Source organism: Chelonia mydas, chromosome 1, assembly GCF_015237465.2.
Source record: "Chelonia mydas isolate rCheMyd1 chromosome 1, rCheMyd1.pri.v2, whole genome shotgun sequence".
NCBI classification, from domain to species: Eukaryota; Metazoa; Chordata; order Testudines; family Cheloniidae; genus Chelonia; species Chelonia mydas.
The window spans coordinates 33,756,772-33,778,451 of record NC_057849.1 but is presented as its reverse complement, the minus strand read 5'-3'; the positions used below and the strand labels follow the sequence as shown (position 1 = coordinate 33,778,451).

Below are 21,680 nucleotides of genomic sequence, written 5' to 3'. Positions count from 1 at the left end.
GACACATGTATAGCGCTGGGGAGGAGACGGTGGTCGATGTACATGTAGGTACCAATGACATAAGGAAGGATAGGAGAGAGACCTGGAAGCCAAATTTAGGCTGCTAGGTAAGAGATTGAAAGCTAGAACCTTCATGATAACATTCTCTGAAATGCTTTCAGTTTCACATGCAGGGCCACTTAAACAAGCAGAACTGCAGGGTCTCAATGCGTGGATGAGACGATGGTGCAGGGAAGAGGGGTTTAGATTTATTAAGAACTGGCAAAACTTTTGGGGAAAGGGGGAGACTATACAGGAACGATGGGCTCCACCTAAACCAAAATGGAACCAGATTGGTGGCACTTTAAATTAAAAAGGTCATGGAGCAGTTTTTAAACTAAGGACTGGAGGAAAGCTGACATGTGGTTTGGATGGAAGCATCCCCTGGGGAGGATCTATTAATGGAGATTCTGTATGTCCTAGTAAAGAGGAGAGAATGGAAGATGATAAAATACAGGTGGGATCTGATGAGAAACAGTCAAATGAAAAAGAATCCCATTCAATTACATCCTGTCATGGCAGACAGCTAAAAAATGACAAGTTTTTAAAGTGCTTATATATGAATGCTTGACGTCTAAATAATAAGATGGGTGAACTAGAGTGTCTTGTATTAAATGAGGATATTGATATAATAGGCATCACAGAAACTTGTTGGAATGAGGATCAGTGGGACACGATATTACCAGGGTACAAAGTATATCGGAAGCACAGAACAGGTCATGCTGGTGGGGGAGTGGCACTATATGTGAAAGAAAGCATAGAATCAAATGAGGTAAAAAACTTAAATGAACCAAACTGTACCACAGAATCTCTATGGATAGTAATTGCATACTCTAATAATAAGAATAATAAGAATAAGAATAATAAGCAGTAGGGATATATTACCAATCACCTGACCAGGATGGTGATAGTGACTGTGAAATGCTCAGGGAGATTAGAGAGGTTATCAAAATAAAACACCCAATAATAATGGGGGATTTCAACAATCCCCATATTCACTGGGTACATGTCACCTAACGAAGGATGCAGAAATAAAGTTTCTTGACACCTTAAATGTCCTGGAATCCATAAGAGGAGAGGCCATTCTTGACTTAGTCCTAAATGGAGCACGGGATCTGGTCCAAAAGATGAGTATAGCTGGACCGCTTGGTAATAGTGATGATAATATAATGAAATTTAACATCTCTGTGGCAGGAACACCACAGCAGCCCAACACTGTAGCATTGAATTTCAGAAAGGGGGACTACACAAAAATGAGGAAGTTAGTTAAACTGAAATTAAAAGGCATAGTGCCAAAAGTGAAAGTTTTGCAAGCTGCATGGAAACTTTTTAAAGACACCATAATAGAGGCTCAACTTAAATGTATACCCGAAATTAAAAAAACATAGTAAGAGAACCAAAAAAGTGCCCCGGGGCTAACCAACAAAGTAGAAGGAGCAGTGAGAGACAAAAAGGCATCCTTTAAAATGTGGAAGTTAAATCTTAGTGAGGAAAATAGAAAGGAGCATAAATTCTGGCAAATGAAGTGTAAAAATATAATTAGGAAGGCCAAAAAAGATTTTGAAGAACAGCTAGCCAGAGACTCAAAAAGTAATAGTAATTTTTTTTTTAAAATACATCAGGAACAGGAAGATTGCTAAACAACCAGTCAGGCCACTGGACGATCAAGATGCTATAGGAGCACTCAAAGATAATAAGGCCATTGCAGAAAAACTAAATGAATTCTTTGCATTCGTCTTTATGGCGGAGGATGTGAAGGAAATTCCCAAACCTGAGCTTTTCTTTTAGGTGACAAATCTGAGGAACTGTCCAAGATTGAGGTAACATTAGAGGAGGTTTTGGAACAAATTGATAAATTAAACAGTAATAAGTCACCAGGACCAAAGGGTATTCACCCAAGAGTTCCGAAGGAATTCAAATTTGAAATTGCAGAACTACTAACTGTCATTTGTAACCTATCATTTAAATCAGCTTCTGTACAGGATAACTGGAGGATAGCTAATGTGACACCAATTTTTAAAAAGGGCCCCAGAGGTGATCCTGGCAATTACAGGCCAGAAAGCCTGACTTCAGTACTGGGCAAACTGATTGAAACTAAGAACAGAACTGTCAGAAACATAGATGAACATAATTTGTTGGTTTCAGAGTAGCAGCCGTGTTAGTCTGTACCTGCAAAAAGAAAAGGAGGACTTGTGGCACCTTAGAAACTAACAAATTTATTTGAGCATAAGCTTTAGTGAGCTACAGCTCACTTCATCGGCTGCATTCAGTGGAAAATACAGTGGGGAGATTTATATACACAGAGAATATGAAACAATGGGTGTTACCATACACACTGTAACGAGAGTGATCAGGTAAGGTGAGCTATTACCAGCAGGAGAGCGGGGGTGGAGGAGGAACCTTTTGTAGTGATAATCAAGGTGGGCCATTTCCAGCAGTTGACAAGAACATCTGTTAGTCCCTAAGGTGCCACAAGTCCTCCTTTTCTTTTTATAATTTGTTGGGGAAGAGTCAACATGGTTTTTGTAAAGGGAAATCATGCCTCACCAATCTGCTAGAATTCTTTGAGGGGGTCAAAAAGCATATGGACATATGTATATTCAGATTTTCAGAAAGCCTTTGACAAGGTCCATTACCAAAGGCTCTTAGGAAAAGAAAGCTGTCATAGAATAAGAGGGAAGGTCCTCTCATCAATTGGTAACTGGTTAAAAGACAGGAAACAAAGGGTAGGAATGAATGGTCAGTTTTCAGAATGGAGAGCAGTAAATAGTGGTGTCCCCCAGGGGTCTGTACTGGGACCAGTCCTATTCAACATAGTCATAAATGAGCTGGAAAAAGGTGTAAAAGGTGAGGTGGCAAAATTTGCAGATGATACAAAAATGATAAGGGGTATGGAACAGCTTCCATATGAGGAGAGATTAATAAGATTGGGACTTTTCAGCTTGGAAAAGAGATGACTAAGGGGAGATATGATAGAGGTCTATAAAATCATGACTGGTGTGGAGAAAGTAAATAAGGAAGTGTTATTTACTCCTTCTCATAACACAAGAACTAGGGGTCACCAAATGAAATTAATAGGCAGCAGGTTTAAAAGAAACAAAAGGAAGGATTTCCTCACACAATGCACGGTCAACCTGTGGAACTCTGTGCCAGAGGATGTTGTGAGGGCCAGGACTATAACAGGGTTCAAAAAAGAACTAGATAAATTAATGGAGGATAGGTCCATAAATGGCTATTAGCCAGGTAGCGGGGGGTTGGGTGTCCCTAGCCTCTATTTGCCAGAAGCTGGGAATGGGCGACAGGGGATGGATCACTTGATGATTACCTGTTCTGTTCATTCCCTCTTGGGGTACCTGGCATTGGCCACAGTCAGAAGATAGGATACTGGGCTAGATGGACCTTTGTTCTGATCCAGTATGGCCGTTTTTATGTTCTTATGTTAATCATAGACACTATATATCAGGGTCTACCAACTAGCCATTTTGTGCTGTTGAGCTGATCTTTCAAATGAGGGGTGGGAAATTGTTATAAGAAGACCCATGTGCCCATGTCAAGCCCCGGGGAAGTCCATTGGGTTTGGAGAGTGCCGAGTCCACTAGCATGAGTCTCCTATTTGCAAGGTCACATCCTTATACTCTTCCTTTTAAAAAATAAGGAACTAATGTTGTAAAATTCTTTTATATAACTATTGCTGTCTTGATTTATTCAAATTAAGTTTTAAAGGCCATTAACCCATTAGGTTACCTTAGTCTCTTTTGTTAATTAAAATTAGAAGTAAGGTTCTGACTGCAGGGAGGTCACAGGGAGCAGGTTGCGGTTCCCAGATTCAGAGCTGCCTGGCTCCACCACAACCCTAATTTATGCCATTGCCATAAGGTACCTGAGGCCTGTAGTTTATCACACCACCACTTTTCCTCATCTCATCCGCGTCCCACGTCCAACAAACCCCCTTACACTCAGGATGGTGACGCAGCTGGGGCAGAAGGCAGTAGAATCTCCTCTGCCAGATTTTCTCTCTCTGTTTCTACTGATAGCCTTCCCCTCTGTTGGAAGAATTCTCCACTGGCTACCCTCTATCAGTTTGAGTCCACTTTACACTGTGCCCATAGTGCACAGTGATCCTGGTGGACCACAGAAGCTAGTCCATTTTTTTTTTATGTAATGCAATAAGAGAGTTACCTTTGGATCAAAAGATGCCTTGTTTTTAGACAGAAGTTCTTCTACACTCTCTCGTATTTCCTTTGGAATGTTACGGGCATCAAAGGTTGCAATGTCTTCTCTCACTCCTCTTTTGGCAAGGAAACTGCGAATAGTATTAAATAATTAAATGACAAAGCATTGATAAAACAAAGTTACTCAGTGTAAAGTAACTGGAATTCAAGATGAGTTGTCCACAGGCACATTCCACTGATGGTACGCATGCACCTTGTGTGTCAGAGATCAGAGTCTTTTTGGACGGCAGTACAAAGGGAGAGCATATACGCTCTTCAGTCCTCATGCTCTGCTCCAAGGGCATATACGGCGGACCTTTCCATCTTATGGGATTCTGGACAATCTACCAGACCTCGAGGCAATGCAGATCAATCAAGTTTGACCTCACCTCTCTGCCAATGAAAGATCCAGTGCCAGACTCTAGAACCCCACTTGTATTGTGGGGAATCCAGACATTTGTGGCAGGTTGCCCATCCAAGAACCAATGCCCCCCTGCCCCCCCCCCCCGAACCCTTCAGGCTGGGAAATGCCAGGACCCAGCCCCAGAAGCAGAGCCAGGGCTGGGTTAGTACTCCACTCTGCCCCCACAGTGAGCTGCTCTGCCATGGCTCTGCCAGAATCCAGACAACCCCTAACCAGCACACCACTCCACTTTGTCTTCCCCTCCACTTCTGGCACCCTGCAATGCCCAACCTCTGCTTGGAGAAACTGGTTGACTAGGATGTATCCAGTAACTTCATCAACCAAGAATTTGTCAAGAGTCATCAGATTCCTACCCTCCACAAAAACTCCCCCAAGCTCATTGAGACCATTGATGGGTCACCCCTCTCTTTGGGGCTCATCACATATCAGATGGCACCCCTGGAGGTCATCACCAGTGGCAGCCACCACGGAAATCATGCAGTTTTGGATGATCGGCTCGTCACATTTGCCAGTCATCCTTGGCACCCCTTGTTTGTCACCCACAACCCCTTAATCAGCTGGCAATCAAGGACAGTGTCCTTCCGCTCTCTGCAGTGCTGACATGAATGTCTCCTTAGTCCTGGTTCACAACTGACTACACTCTGAGGTGCACTCCAACCCTCAAGGCTCCCAGAGAGAAGAGTAGCAGGTCCAGCGACACCTAAGATTCCTGTCAAATACCTGGAGTTCACCAGGATGTTCAAAAAACAGAAGGCAGATACCCTACCACAGTTACGACTCCCCCACTGAACTCTGCCAAGGGATGGAGATTCCCTTCAGACACACTTTCTTTGGAAAAAGACCTATAGGCCCTCCAGGAGTACCCAGAGTAAAACCTGTGAGGGGATTCATTCATCTCTCCCCAGCTAGTGCCCCCATATTCTTTGTAACCAAGAATGATGGCTCTCTCTCCAATGCTGTGTTGAATACTGAGCACTAAATCATATCACAGTATGCAATCAATAACATTCTCATCTTCTATGAGAATGAAGAACTCCATGACCACCATTTACATATCATTCTAGATTGGCTTAGCCAGAATCAACCCCTATGCCAAGCCCCAAAAGCCTCACATGAGACTTGTGAGCGATCTCCATCCCTTCCCACATCCCCAAACCCTTGATCTACCCTCTCCACGGACTTCATTGTGGAGCAGCCCCACTTCCAAGGGCATTTGGTCGTTCTGACAGTGGTGGACCTCCTGATGAAAATGTCCCATTTCATCCCCTCTCATACCCTTCCATCAGCCGTGAAATGGCATGGCTTTTCCTGGAACACATCTTCCAGTACCACGGCATACCAGAACACATCATTTCTGATTGGGGCACCCAAATTGCCTCCCGGTTTTGGCTGGAATTCCTCTGCCTTCTCAACAACACGCCCCTCCTCTCAACTGCCTATCACCCTCAGACTGACAACCAGATCAGAAAAGTCAACCAGACATGGGTACAGTACTCGAGCTGTTTCCTGAATTTTCACCAAAATAATTGGTTTCCCCTGTTGTCTTTGGCCAAATTCGCTTACAATAACACAACACATGCTGCCACCAGCAAAGTCGTTCTTCATAAACTTTGGCTTTCATCCCATTTCACCCCAAACTATCAGAAGGCCCCTCTATTCTGGAAGCCACAGACTCAGTCCTGTATGCCCCACTAAGAGCACAGGACCAGTAGAGTGAGTGCAGCCTAGGGCTGTCAATCACAGTATCCCGTGTGACCTTTGTGGATCTGTACATGTTGAGAAGGGACTCCTGGCTTGAGGAGTGCGAGTCTTAAAGTCCTGTTATGGTTATGATTCATGTGAAGGGTACTAGTCTTACTCTGCACTGCAACAATTACTAATTTACCCAGCAACAGTTCCTGATTTGTTAATCTGTTTACCTATCAATAACTTCCTCGTACTTTTTATTGATTGATCAATTGTTAATTTATATACTGTTACCAGTTCTTTGGCATTATCTGGCGAGGCACTATCTGGTGTGACAAAGTTCCTCCTCTGCCTTGGTGGGTCCTGTGCTTATTGGTGGATTTGCTCACCTCTGAGATTCATGGCAGCCCTCAGTTTGGACACTTTTGCTAGTGGCTCAAACCTGCCGTCCACTCAGCTAACCTCATCACTAGCCAGCATGGGAAAAAGGAAGGAGAACAATTCCCACAGTCTCTGCTGGCCCACCTACTGGGTCGGGGGACAGGCCAGGGACCTTCCCCTCTGGTGGGACCCACAGTCCAGGTCAACTCCTACTGCATCCAACAGGGAGTTGGGAGGATGGGGGGGAACCCGGGCCCGCCCTCTACTCCGGGGTCCTTTTTAAAACCAGGTGCCCTGATTAGCCTGCCTGTCCTAATTGATTCTGGTAGCTTCTTAATTGGCTCCAGGTGTCCTAAGTAGCCTGCGTTAATTGGTTCCAGCAACTTCCTGATTGTTCTGGAACAGCCAATTATCTTACTCTGGGAAAAGGGACCTGCTTAATCAGGGGCTAATATATCTACCTTCTATCACTCTCCTGTAGCCATCTGTCACACTGGCGAGGAATTAAGCAGTTATTTGGCTTTGCATTATCTGGCCAGGAGTTTTATCTGCTAGCCAGGTTGCCCCACTGTGACTCTGCCAGTCACAGAGCTCCAGTGTTTATGATTCTCACAACGCACAGTCAACCCATGGAACTCCTTGCCAGAGGATGTTGTGAGGGCCAGGACTATAACAGGGTTCAAAAAAGAACTAGATAAATTCATGTAGGATAGATCCATCAATGGCTATTAGCCAGGATTGACAGGGATGGTGTCTCTAGCCTCTGTTTCCCAGAAACTGGGAATGGGCAACGGGATGGATCACTTCATGAATTCCCTCTGGGACACCTGGCATTGGCCACTGTCAGAAGACAGGATACTGGGCTAGATGGACCTTTGGTCTGACCCAGTAGCAACTGCAATCCAGTGGCAACTCAAACATTTGCCCACAGTTGCGATAGGTCCTGTGCCTGCTTTGTTCCCATTACCATTCCTGCCTTGGCGCCAGCCTTGCCCCCGCCTTGCCTCACTCCAGGCAACCTGGTTCTGACCCTCCACTCCAACTCCTGGCTCCTGACTCTGGGTCAGACCATTGGCTCTGGCATCTGGTCTCTGACTCTGGTTCTGACCCTCGGCTCCAACATCTGGCCACTGACCCCTGTTCTATCCATTAGGCATGACTCCTGCTCCACTAGGCACAAGTGCTCATGTCCCAGTCACTTGACAGTTGGTTGATGCACCAGTTCCAGAATTTGACTGCTTCCTGGCAGAGAGGGGAAAACCTGGTACTGCCTTGTTTGCTGATGTAAAACATAGTGGTCATGTTTTCATCATGATTTGAACTGACTGTCCTGTTAGGTGGAGGAAGGACTTGCAGGCCTTCTGTACAGCTCTGAGTTCTAGGTGACTGATGTATATTCTCCTCTTTCTCAGAGACCATAGACCCTGTGTTGTTAGTTTGTCCATATGAGCACTCCATCCCTGTAGGGATGCATCTGTGACAATAGTCTTGGATGGTAGGGATGCCATGAAGGAGACTCCTCTGCTTGCACCTATCCATTTCAGTAAGGATAGGACCAATGGAAGGATGATGAGGAGTGTGTCCAGGTGATGTCTGGAAGGTGTGCAGACCAACTACAACCAGCCCTGCAAGCAGCAGAGGTGAAGTCTCACATTCAGCATCACAAATCTGCAGGTGGCCATTTGACCTAGGAGGGCAAATCATGATCACATATTAGCGTTTGGGTTTCTTTCTAGTTGAAGAATTAGGGAAGCAGGCCTTGGACATGGAGGAGTCCAGGATCACGCCAATGAATTCAGTCCTTGGAACTGGATGGAGAACCCCTGTGTTATTGCCTTCATGGTCCATTGATCAGTGGTGTTAAGGGGCCACGTGTGCCTCAATTGAGCTAACCAATTTCCGAAGAGGAGGTTGTTGATTTCTGGAGTCGTTGCTGGCAGAACCCATCTCTCAACCATCCCACCACAATCACTGCTTCTCGGACTGGAAGACTTTGTAGTTTGTGATGGAGCAGTGGGTTATCTTCTCCTGTGAAAATGCTGCCATTTCCTGGGTGGTTCTGAAGACTTTTGATGGTGAAAGAGCAGCTGGTTTGGTCTCCATGAGGAATACTGTTGTTTCATTTGTTTCCTCTGAGGAACTGGTGTGTACACTCCAAAGGAAAGCAAGATGGCTTGTAAGTCCTTTAGCGTATGGAGAGCCTCGTCTATCTTAGAGCTGAACAATTCAGTTCCTTCAAAAGGCAAGTCTTCCACCATCATCTGGACTTCTCTTAGGAAACCCAAACCCTGAAGACATGATGCCTGATGCAAAACAACAGCCATTGCCATTGATCTGGAAGTCATATCCGCCCCATTGAGCACTACTTGGAGTCTCATTCCAGCTACAAGTTGACCTTCATTAAATAGTGACATAGTGTCCTCACAAATGCCACTAGGAAGGCAGTCCACAAAGGCAAGCAGTCTCTCATGTATGCAGAAGGCATATATCGCTAATATGACCTGATAATTGGCCACACATAACTGTAGGCTTAATGAGGAGTAGGCTTTCCAGGCTCAGGTATTTCCCCAGCTCCACCAGAGATGCAAATCAGTCTGTGCAACAGCACTGCCCAGCCAGGAACCCTGCTGCTGTCTCACAGTGCAACAGACTCTCTAGACTTCCAGCTTGCTCTTGATCCAGTTCCTGTTTCTGCCTCATTCTTGCCCAAGCCCTATTCCAGCCTGCTCTAGGCTTGTCTTTGCCCTACTTTGATCTTGCTCCAGCCCTATAGCGAACCCACTCCAGCCCTACCTCCACCTCCTGACTCCCCCCGGACCCTCAGACTCTGACCACCCGGCTTCAACCTTTGGCCTGCATCTGGACTCCCGCTATGGTACTGATTTTGACTTGTATATGGACTCTGATCTTGGTTCCGACCAGGACATGTCCCCGGATGTGTTTCAGCACTGCCCTCGGCCAAGTCCCGACCCTATGTCTGGCTTCGACCTCTGCTCCAACCACTAGGCCTGACTACCGGAAGGCAGTGCCTGACACTTGTGATCTGTCTGAGGATGATGCTGTCATTGTAGTCGTGATTTGAGTTAGGGTTCTCTAAGGCAAAGAGTCTGTGCTCATGATCTTTGGCACTGAAGGTCCCTTTACAGGGCGGTCTAGACTTTCATATCTATTGGGAATGTGCAATTCTCCCAGGCAACTCAGGCATTTTGAGTATCTGTTCAAAGCTGGGATAGCTCCCTTGCATGAGAAGCAGAATTTGAATCCAGGAGAACCAAAAAACAGTATACCAGATGAATAAAAGTTCTAACAACTAAAAGTTACAACAGGCAACCAAAAAATAAAATTACTAAGATTACACTATAAAACTAATTGTAAAAACTATTAGCTAAAGCCATTAAGAGGGCTTGGTGGTCTCTCAGACCATCAGGCTCCAACCCTAAGCCGGGAGGCAGTGAGAGAAACTGAACTGCAGGAGGCACATCTCATCCTTGTATGCCCTCAGAGTTGAATACAAGAACTGAAGAGCGCATGCATACCCTATGGGTACTGCTGGCATACGTGACACACATCCATCTAATCTCTGGCATATGTGTCCCATCAGTGGAATATGCATGTGGACAATCACTCAAAGGAGAACAAATGTTAAAAGGTCTCTGAAACTAGAGTCGTAGGAGTATTTTGCAGAAAATGTATTAGTTTTATCCATAAATAGCTATATGTTATCTATTCATTGTTAGGAATAAAATTATTTTCCTTCAAGAAGATCATTAAAAATTACATCCAAACCTTTCAAGAGAGTACAACAGAATTTTCTATTATACATTACTGCATTAATGCTTTAAATAAAATCCTCAACTTACCTCTTCATGCTCACCCATGATGTATCAAAAATCCCCATCAGTCGTAAAACACCCTCTAGTATATCTCTGATTATGTCAGGTGGCATTCGTAGTGACCGGATTTCTGACAAAGACTCTGGCTTTATATTTCCAACTGCTAATTTAGCTTCATTAACCAGTGGCTATAAAAAATAAAAATAACTGTTTTATCAACAGAAGACAACAGAACATTTATGTCCTCTCAGTTTTCACAGAATTTGGCTTTATGTTTCACCTTTAGCATTTTATTTTCTTCATTACATCCAACTTATCTTTTAAATTGGTATTAACTTTTCAAAAAGTTTAATTTTTAAAAGCTGAAGTAAACAGGTATTTACCTATGGCAAGAATTTATTTTCATGTTACACTGTACATTATAATCCTAACATACTCTCCATTTTTATCCAGCACAATCATCCAAAAATATTGTACAGCTATTAAAACTGAAACAATTTACTTTTATTTTTGATCCCTTTTGCTGTTGGATACTTCAGTTTTATAAAGAATACATAATGAATCTTATTAAGGAAGATCTACACACCATGGGCCAAATTAAGGCTGTACTTGAGTAGGTATATGGGAGTGGTGGGCCACAAAAAGTCTTCTCTTCGTATGCAGCTGCATCCGAAGCTAAGTACCAGCCACAATTGCAGCCCCCATGCACAGAGCTATAAAAGGAGCGAGGCTGAAGAAGCAGACTATTGCATCCTAAAGGATTACACATCTTGCACAACCTCCATATGCACCAGGGAGCATGAAAAGGGCTGCACCCGCAGAAGTTCTACACAACTCTCAATACAGGACTGTGCCTAACCAGCACAATCAAGCCCTAATGTATTTTTAGATTAAATAAAAGAATTAATCTGCCAGAATTGTTATCATTCTCTAGTAGAATTTTTACAATGGCTTGGATGAAAAGCAGAGATCTCAATGACTGAAGAGATCTATTCCAAGTAATTATCTCCCAAAACATGCAAACTTAAGGGCTATAAAACCTTTCTACCAATCATACAACTACATCCCCACTACTCCACACCCCAGGTTGCACAACCTTAAAATACTTTTTATAAAATACAGTCTTAAAGTATAGTAATAAAATGTTTTAGTTTAACATTAAGAATTAATTGTAAAATAATTCTCCATCCATATATCTCTGCTTTTTAAGCTAATTGCACCAACTCTATGGTATTATCACCTCCCCTAAGGATAATATATTTGGATCTTTAGAGGACAGTAATAATTCAGAAGTATTCAGTCATATCTGCAGGCTTTTGTGAAAAAGAATTGGTTACTCCCTTGTGGTTCTTCTAGATGTGTGTCCCTATGGGTGCTCCACTCTAAGTGCACTAGCACCTCCTGCACCTTTGATCAGAGATTTCTCATAGCAGTGTCCTTTCAGCCCGTGCATACATTAGTCAGTCTCATACCCTGTCCCGTTGTTATACATCATTGTGTGGGCGAATCAAACTCAGTTCTTTCTCTACCGCAAAACTTGATAGCAAAAATTCCACAGCAGAGTGGAAGAAGGGCAGGTAGTGGACCACCTGTAGGGGGACACATCTCGAAAAACGACAGTTACTGGTGGGTGAGTAACCATTTCTTCTTCTTCAAGTAGCATCCCTTTGGGTGTTCCACTCCAGGTGACTATTGACCAATACCCTCTAAGGCAGAGAAGGTTTCCGAGTCGAGTCTAGTGTGGAAAAAAGTACAGCCAAGCCCAACACAGTACCAGAAGCAGAGTCGTGAGTTATAGCACAGTGTTTTGTGAATGTAAGTATAGACACCCAAGTAAAGGCTTTACATATGTTAATAATGGGCATGTTCTTGAGGAAGGCCGTAGAAGTGGCAATGGACTTCGTAGCATGAGTGCATATATTTGAAGGTGGCTGAATATTGTGAGACTCGTAACAAGAATTAATGCAGCCTGACATCCACTTGGAAAGCCTCTGGTTAGAGACTCCTGACTCTTTTGATCTATCTGTTAGCAAGACGAACAACCAGTGGGTCTTTCTGAAGGACTTCATCCTATCCAGATAGAAGAACCAGGGCTCTCCTGACATCAAGGGTGTGTAACAGTACCTCCCGGTTATCTAGATGCGGTTTGGGGTAGAAGACAGGCAGGTGAATGGACTGATTGATATGGAACTCAGAAGAAACCTTAGCTAAGAATCTGGGGTGGGGCCACAGTGTGACCTTGTCCTTAAAAATACTGTGAAGGGGGGTTATGCCATCAGGGCCCCCATTTCTCCAACCCATCGTGCCGATGTGATGGCTATCAGGAATGCCATTTACATTGACAAATGGAGCAGCGAGCAGGTAGTCATTGGTTCACACGGTGGTCTTGTGAGGCATTTAAAGGCCAGATTAAGGTCCCATACTGCAGTAGGGCATTGGACTGGTGGATCAAGGTTTCCAAGCCCTCTGAGGAATCTCACTGTGGTTGGGTGGGAAGAGGCAGAATAATTCTCTACTGGGAGGTGGAAAGCCATGATGGCTGCTATGGCGAGCAAGTCTATCTGAGGGGTGCTCCATTGACAGAATATGTGGTGTAATATATTGGGGTCTATTTCCCACTCATGGTCTTGGAAAAAGTGCCTGCTGAGTGCATCTGCGGTCACATTCTGAACCCCTGGAAAATAGTCAGCTGTGATGAGTATCCGATCGCATATGTACCAATTCCAAAACTTGACAGCCTCAACACTTAGGGAGGGGGATCCTCCACCAGGGATGGAGAAGGAGGTATGACGGCTACAGCCAGAGATGAAGAGAGGATGGATGTAGGAGAAACATCTTCATGTCCTCTAGCTTCCTGACACTCGAAGAATTCTTCTTGAGGGTCAGGTCTTCTGGAGGGAACAGGTGATGCAGGTTGCCCCTCTCTGTGGTGGGTGGTGCTGGATGCTCTGGAAAATTGTTGGTAATAGACTGCCCAAGGGTCCCAATACAGCCAAGGAGGAGGTGCATAAGGCATAAGAGGAGGCACCCACGGGTGCTCAGACCAGCGAGATGTTAGTGATAGTTGTGGGTCATGGGTAGTTGCAGGTTCACCTGAGGCTACTGGAAAGGGGCCTCTACAAGAGTGAGGGGGAGAACCATGAATTGACACTTGAGACACCAAGGCAAGGTCTTCATCAAAATCCTCTTCCTCAAGTTCACCCTGGAATGATGGAGAGCCTGGAGAGATCTAAGGTGAAACCGGCAATACCAGGCAAATCTCAGGTGTTTCTATGTTCTCGGTACTGACAGCACATCGGAGCTGAGCAGAGGAGAACTGGGCATGTGAGATACAGCCAGGTCCCAGGAAATTTCTGTGGTACCAAGAGTGTTATTGGTACTGAGCCTATAGTCTGCACTACAGTAATCACAGCCAAGGGCGCTGATGGTACTGTAGGTCTCCAGCACTTGGAAGTAAGTGCAGTCACTGACTGTACCAAAGGTCTCATGTACTCTGAAGAAAGTGCAGTCGGAGCCAAGCAGGCTTCTTTGGTACCAAGAAAGCAGAGGAAGATCTCTTCTTATTGCATTGATCCATCAATGGTACAGATGATCTCTCCAGGCCCAATGCTTTGCCATCTTTCGGTCTAGCCATGGCCTGGGTACCTGAGGAACCAGAATCCTCATGGGTATCTGACTGGAGAGCTGATGGCACCGGAGTAGATGAAGATATCGACAACCTGGGTTTTTTAGAGGCAGATTCTCTACCTGGTAAACCAGGGCACATTCCTTTGAGGGCTTATGAGAGGTGTCCTGGCTCTTCCTCTTAGATGCCCTGGAGGCGTGTGTGACGGTGCCCCCTATAAGGCTTTATGGAAGTATGCTTATAAATTATATATGACATAACTGGAATATGTTTTATGCTACTTATGCCATGTAACACATCTCTGTAAAGGTTATGATCTACTAAATACATTCCTCCTATTTGTATGCATGTATCATTTTTGTACTTGAAGTTATGAATATTGGCTGTATACTTGCTTGATTTCTAAGTAACCTTTGTAAGGCATTTGGTCAGCTTCTTTAGAAATTTGCAAAGTTAAGTGCCCAATCAAGAAACACTTAAGGAACAATGGATCTTGGAACATTCCAATCCACATAAGAGGTCTACTTGAGGATGTTCAAGGTAGCATGTGGACCATGGCTACTACCTGTAGTTCTGAGTCATGCAGGGTTATGTGACTGGCCCATGTGACTCCAAAACTCCATATTGTAGCTGGGATTCTACACAGGGGTAGGAAGGGGTGTCCACCCACAAGAGAAAGTCTATTTAAACCCTGGGGAGACCCCTCCATTTTGTCTTCAGCTGGCTAAAGAGAGAGCCTCTCCATCCCCAAGGATACCTGAAAGAAACTGGAACAAAGAACAGTAACTACAGGGGTGTGAGTGATTGCTGGACCTAGACTAGGGAGACTAGTCTGTAAAAGGAAGCTTACTGGGTGAGGATTTTATCTGTATTCAGTTTTATTACTGTATTAGACTTAGTCTAGCATGTTTTATTTTATTTTACTTGGTAATTCACTTTGTTCTGTCTGTTACTACTTGGAACCACTTAAATCCTACTTTCTGTATTTAATAAAATCACCTTTTACTTATTAATTAACCCAGAATATGTATTAATAGCTGGGGGGGTGGGACAAACAACAGTGTATATCTCTCTGTCAGTGTTATAGAGGGTGAACAATTTATGAGTTTACCCTGTATAAGCTTTATACAGGGTAAAACAGATTTATTTAGGGTTTGGACCCCATTGGGAGTTTAGCATCTGAGTGTTAAAGGCAGGAACACTTCTTAAGTTGCTTTCAGCTAAGTCTGCAGCTTTGGGGCATGTGGTTCAGACCCTGGGTCTGTGTTGGAGCAGACTGGCGTGCCTGGCTCAGCAAGACAGGGTGCTGGAGTCTCAAGCTGGCAGGGAAAGCAGGGGCAGAAGTAGTCTTGGCATGTCAGTTGGCAGTCCCAAGGGGGTTTCTGTGACCCAACCCGTCACAGAATCATAGAATATCAGGGTTGGAAGGGACCTCAGGAGGTCATCTAGTCCAACCCCCTGCTCAAAGCAGGACCAATCCCCAATTAAATCATCCCAGCCAGGGCTTTGTCAAGCCTGACCTTAAAAACTTTAAAGGAAGGAGATTCCACCACCTCCCTAGGTAACGCATTCCAGTGTTTCACCACCCTCTGAGTGAAAAAGTTTTTCCTAATATCCAACCTAAACCTCCCGCACTGCAACTTGAGACCATTACTCCTTGTCCTGTCATCCGCTACCACTGAGAACAGTCTAGATCCATCCTCTTTGGAATCCCCTTTCAGGTAGTTGAAAGCAGCTATCAAATCCCCCTTCATTCTTCTCTTCCGCAGATTAAACAATCCCAGTTCCCTCAGCCTCTCCTCATAAGTCATGTGTTCCAGTCCCCTAATCATTTTTGTTGCCCTCCGCTGGACTCTCTCCAATTTTTCCACATCCTTCTTGTAGTGTGGGGCCCAAAACTGGACACAATACTCCAGATGAGGCCTCACCAATGTCGAATAGAGGGGAACGATCACGTCCCTTGATCTGCTGGCAATGCCCCTACTTATACAGCCCAAAATGCCATTGGCCTTCTTGGCAACAAGGGCACACCGTTGACTCATATCCAGCTTCTCGTCCACTGTAACCCCTCGGTCACAGCGTGGGACTCCGATGTTGTGGAAGCAGCAGACTTGCTCAGAGACTGGTATAAGAGGCCATGAGGGTCCCTTGGCCTGGGTCAGAAGCTGGGTGTATAAAGCTCTCCATCATTAGGAGACAATGTTTTAGCTCTTTGTTTTCTCTGGCTCTTCATTTCAGTGCCAGACAAAAGTTGTACTTCTGGGCAATGTGCAATTCCCCAAGGAAACAGATGCAGTGGGAGTGTCTGCTGCTGACTAAGGTCGCCTCCCAGCATGACAGACAATGTCTGAAGCCGGGAGAACTGGGCATAACTCCCCAGTAAAGAAGAAATACTAACTAACTAGTATCTATCTAAACATAATGCAAGAGAAAATAAAATAAAATGTTTTTTTTTCGAAAAAGAAAAGATAAAAAGCTATACCACTACTATTTACTAACTACAGAAACTAACACAAACACCATGACTAACCATCAATAAGAGAAGAGGATAAAGTTGAGGAAATCTCAACAGGACAACCACCAAAACTCTATCTCAGGCCAAGGTGGTTGAGAAGGAACTGAAGTCAGTTCGCTTATGAAGCGTTATATAACTAGGGCCCTACCAATTTCATGGCCATGAAAAACATGTCACGGACCATGAAATAGTCTCTTCCCCGTGAAATCTGGTCTCTAGCAAATCAGCTGGGTTGGAGAGGGGCAGGACTTGTCCTTCCCCTGCATGGCTGTTATTGGAGGGAGATCAGACCCACCTCCACAAGCAGCGCAGAAGAGGGTGTACCACCCTCATTTTGGGCTGCTGCCCCCTGTGGCTCTTGCTGGGCTCCTGCCCAGGCTTGGGGGGCTGCTGCCACTGCCTGCAGCTCCTGCTGTGGCACCAGGCTGCTGTTCCTCCCCTACCCCGGGTCCTGCTCGGGCTGCGGGATGCCCAGGCTCCAGCCAGGGCTTGGGACTGCCAGCCACCGCAGCTCCAGCCCCCGAAGCTCCTGCCCAACTCGGGGCTGCCCCCTCCCTGCCCCCACTTCCCAGTGGCTCCTGCCCGGGCTCTAAATGCTCAAGCTCTGGGGATTCTGCTCCCTCACCCCACCCCCTGACTCCTGCCCGGGCTCTGGGCTGCTGCATCCTCTCTCCCCTGTCTGACAGCTCCTGCCAGGACTCAGGGCTTCCACCCCCTGCAGCTCCTGCCAGGCTCAGGGACCTGGGCTGGGGGCTGCCAACCCTGCAGCTCAAGCCGGGACTTGGGGCTTTCGTCCCCCACAGCTCCTGCCTGAGCTCCAGGCTTCCTCCCCAACTCCCTGTGGCTCCTGCCCGGGCTTGGGGCTGCTGCTCACCACGGCTCCTGCCCGGGCTTCAGGCCACCCAGGCTCGGGGCTTCTGCCCACTTTGTCAGCTCCTGCCTGGGCTTGGGGCTTCAGCCCCTGTAGTGCCTGCTGGAACTCAGGGACCTTCAGTGGGGGGCTGCCCCTCCATGTAAGTCCCACCAGGATCAGGGACCTGGGCTGGGGGCTTTCCCTCGCTCCTCACAGCTCCCGCCAGGCTCAGGGACCTGGGCTTGGGGCTGTCCTCCCCCCGCAGCTCCTGCTTGAGCTCCAGGCTTCCGCCCCCACCACTGTGGCTCCTGTCTGGGCTTTGGGCCGCTCGGGCTTCAGGCCGCCCAGGCTCGGGGTTTCTGTCCCCATTCCTGACTCCTGCCGGGGCTTGGGGCTTCAGCCCCCGCATCGCCTGCTGGGGCTCAGGGCTTCCACCCTGTGGCTCCTGCCAGGGCTGGGGCACCAATTTTTTAAACTGTCCGGGGCCCCTGGGCACATGTCCCATGGGCTCATGCATTAATCCACCACTGACCCTGACTAGCAGCTAGGAGGACCCCAGTTGGGGCGCTCCCAGAAGCACTGGGGAGATTGGATCTACCTCCACCTCCAGGAGCCTCCTCCATCTGCAGGAAACTCCATAGCTGCTGCCTTCAGAAGTGAGTATGGCAATCCTGCAAACCCCCTCACTCCCAACAGCTTTGGGATGCTCCCCCACCCCCATCCTCTTTTGGATCAGGACCCCCATGGTTACAACACACCATGAAATTTCAGATGTAAACATCTGAAATCGTGAAATTGACCAATTTTAAGACCCTGTGGCCGTAAATTGACCAAAGTGAACCCAGAATTTGGTAGGGCCCTATATATAACAATGGCACAGGGCACAAGAATGACTAACACACATGTGTGGACCAAAAAGACAATGCTATGAGAAATCTCAGATCAAAGGTGCAGGGGGCACTAGCACATCTAGACCGGATCACCCAGAGGAACACTCGAGGAAGAACAGTAAGTTTTTATTGCTTTTTACCTCTTTTAGCACTGGAGACCAAAAACAGCTACTGGAGAATAATTTCATTCTTGTGCATTAACAGAATTATTTATAAAATTCCAATTAATTATACTTCTCCAAACCCACTTAGGGCAGTAGGTTAGCACAAGGGTAGTGACTGAGGGCATGCTTTGGCCTGAGAAATCTTTATTGCGATAGACAGAAAATAAAACAGCTTGAGTCCAAAATCCCAGACTGATTGTCAGGGCTGGCAATTAGAGTATCCTGAACATATTTTTAATATAAATCATTGAGAGAAAATAAATATGAAACCCCATGGTGATTTTTTTTCAAATCTTGCAGATTAGAACTGCAGTCAAAGTCAAATAGGATCAGTTTTATCTATTCATTTTCCTTATCAGTTCTCACCTGAACCTCTTTTAGTTCATCTTCAATTTTTCTTTTTCTTTCTTCAATTTTTACAACTTCTTCTGCTATCTTGTGTTTAATTTTTTCCATTTCTGTCTTTTGCTCACTGGCATCCTGTAAGAAGAGAGATTATTCATGAGGGAACCCACTTTACTTTCCAAACTTGATTATGTGGTATTATTATACTTTTGATACTGATGTTTCTTTAAATCTTCATTTTAATTTGAAAATACATTTTAATTCATATAGTATTGTTCATGCTAAAGTACTAAAAAAGACTTGACACTGAATTACTGTTTATAGTCCTAAGTCAGGAAGACACTTAAGTATGTTTAACTTTAAATGTGTTTAAGTCTCACTGACTTCAATGGGACTTAAGCATGAATTTAACTGCTGTCCTGAAAATAGGAACATTTGCCTGAATTGGAGCCTATGTAAGCTAATACACATATTTGTTCAACAGGCTGGTAAGGAAAAAAAGAGAGATATTATTATTGTTGTCTATTTTAAAACATTTGAGAAGCGCTCAGATACTATGGTTGTGGAGGACATATAAATAAATAGATATGACCAAATTAAGGAAGTGTATACTGTAACCTGGACATCACGTTCGATTTGGACCTGTCTCTAGCTCCTCACATCCAGGCTATGTCTAAATCTTGCCAATTCTTTCTGCATAACATCTCTAGGATAAGGCCTTTCACATCCATCCAAAGAACTAAAACGCTCATTCATGCTCTGATCATCTTGCATCTCAAATACTGCAACATGCTTTTCCCTAGCCTTGACAAATTCAATCTTGCCCTGCACATGTTCATTCAGAATGTTGCTGCAAAGATGATTTTCATAATCTGCTACTTTGAACACATCACCTCTCTCTTTGCATCCTTCCACTGGCTCTCACTTCTCTACCACATCAAACATAAGCTACTTGTCTTCATTTTCAAAGTCCTCCACGGCACATCTCCACCCTATCAATCATCTTCCATTCACAACTGAGATGTTGATTCCTGCCTCCAATCAGTCCATGATGCCAGCCTCTTTCACCTACTTGTTCAATTTCAAACAAGCACCTTTGTGTTTTCTCCCATGCTGTCCCCCCATGTGTGGGTGGAGCTCCGCATAAACATCTGCAAATTCACCTCATTATCATCCTTCAAACCCCTCCTTAAAACTTTTCTTTTCTATGATGTCTAGTAAAAACATTTACAATGGTTAGACGGCTTGTGCTGTGACCACTGCTTAACGTGCTGACCAATACTGTCTCATTGTTTCCTTGAATTCCTTTGTCTGTCTATTGATATCCATCTGTTGTCTTTTGTCTCATGCTTAGACTATAAACTCTTTGGGACACGGGATGTCTTTTTGTTCTGTGTTAGTGCAGCACCTAGAACAATGGAGTCCTGATGTATGAGTAGGGCACCTAGGCATTACAGTAATACTACTACTACTCAACAATAACAACAATAACATAGCCTAGAAGTGTTGAGCACACACAACTGTCATTGAAGTTAATGGGAGCTGACAGTGCTTAGCACCTTTGAAAATCAGGCCAATAATGTATAATACATGCACCCCACAAGTAGCAACAATAAATGTGATAGCATGGGTTAATATGCAGGCCACATTTTGAAATGGAAGACTGAGCATAGAGAACAGGGCATAGGTCAAGAAGAAGAAAGGGGAACAAGTAGTGATCTGAAAGAGTTAGGGTAAATTGAACATAAAGAAACTGTTCAAAATTCTGGAAACTCCATGGAAGAATAATCTACCCTACACTGCAGAGAGAAAGAGATGGAAAGCCAAAGAGTGTTAACACCCAACTAGAGAACAATGGTGAAGGACACGTCCGCAAAGGAAGAGATCACTTTGGTGAAACTGAGGTAATCAAGGAGGCATAAGAAATGGAAGGTCAGAGGTTCATGTGGATTGTGAACACAGACATTCATATCTCCAGTTATGATTATGATTGAAAAGACAAATTCATGAGCATTAAGAGAAGCAAAGTTGATATATGAAGTGATATATGATTCCAGGAAGTGAGGCACTCGTACCCTGAGTTGAAGTGATAGCAGAAAACAGTGGCTACGTATAAGCAGCAGAAATGAAGGATGAGATTTGTCTATTATAGCATTCAACCTGAAAGTATCTGCATTTACAGAGAGTTAGGTCACTAATATATTATAATGATATAGCATTAAGTCATCCAAGAGTAGGTCAGTTGTTTCAAGCAATGCAAATGTGAATATATCACAGGTAATTAAAAAAAGAAGTCATAACCTCGGTCACACATCAAAATCACTGTTCAGAGAGAGCATCCTTAGCATCTTGTGAGCATACATTAGAGCCCTCTGCACCATCTAAACTGGTTCCTTTTCAAGTTTCTTTAAAATATCAGAGGGACCTTTTGCTTCTGGAGTGCTTCTTACAGGATGTTAACCTCAGAACAGTCAGTCCTGTTAGCACACCTTTGATACCACTGAGCATATCATGTTTCACTGCTTTTGGTTCCAACTCCTATTTTAGCCTTACCAAACATCATTCTGGAATGTATTAGCAGGAGTGTTGTAAGCACAAGAAGTAATTCTTTTGCTTACTCCATGCTGATTAGGCCTCAATTGGAGTACTGTGTCCAGTTCTGGGTGCTCCATTTCAGGAAAGATGTGGACAAACTGGAGAAAGTCCAGAGAAGA

At 44.8% G+C, this 21,680-nt stretch overlaps 1 protein-coding gene across 3 annotated transcripts in view; it reads right to left on the bottom strand.

Annotated features, from left to right (window-relative positions):
- Positions 1–21,680, bottom strand: part of DYNC2H1 (dynein cytoplasmic 2 heavy chain 1) — a 384,528-nt gene that overhangs the window by 251,579 nt on the left and 111,269 nt on the right. For all 3 annotated transcript variants that reach the window (XM_037889977.2, XM_043529611.1, XM_043529618.1), the window contains 3 exons: positions 18,988–19,101; positions 10,602–10,762; positions 4,219–4,342 (listed from right to left, as the gene is read on the bottom strand). In XM_037889977.2, coding sequence (XP_037745905.1) covers positions 4,219–4,342; positions 10,602–10,762; positions 18,988–19,101 — 399 coding nt within the window. The remainder of the gene's footprint in view (positions 1–4,218; positions 4,343–10,601; positions 10,763–18,987; positions 19,102–21,680) is intronic.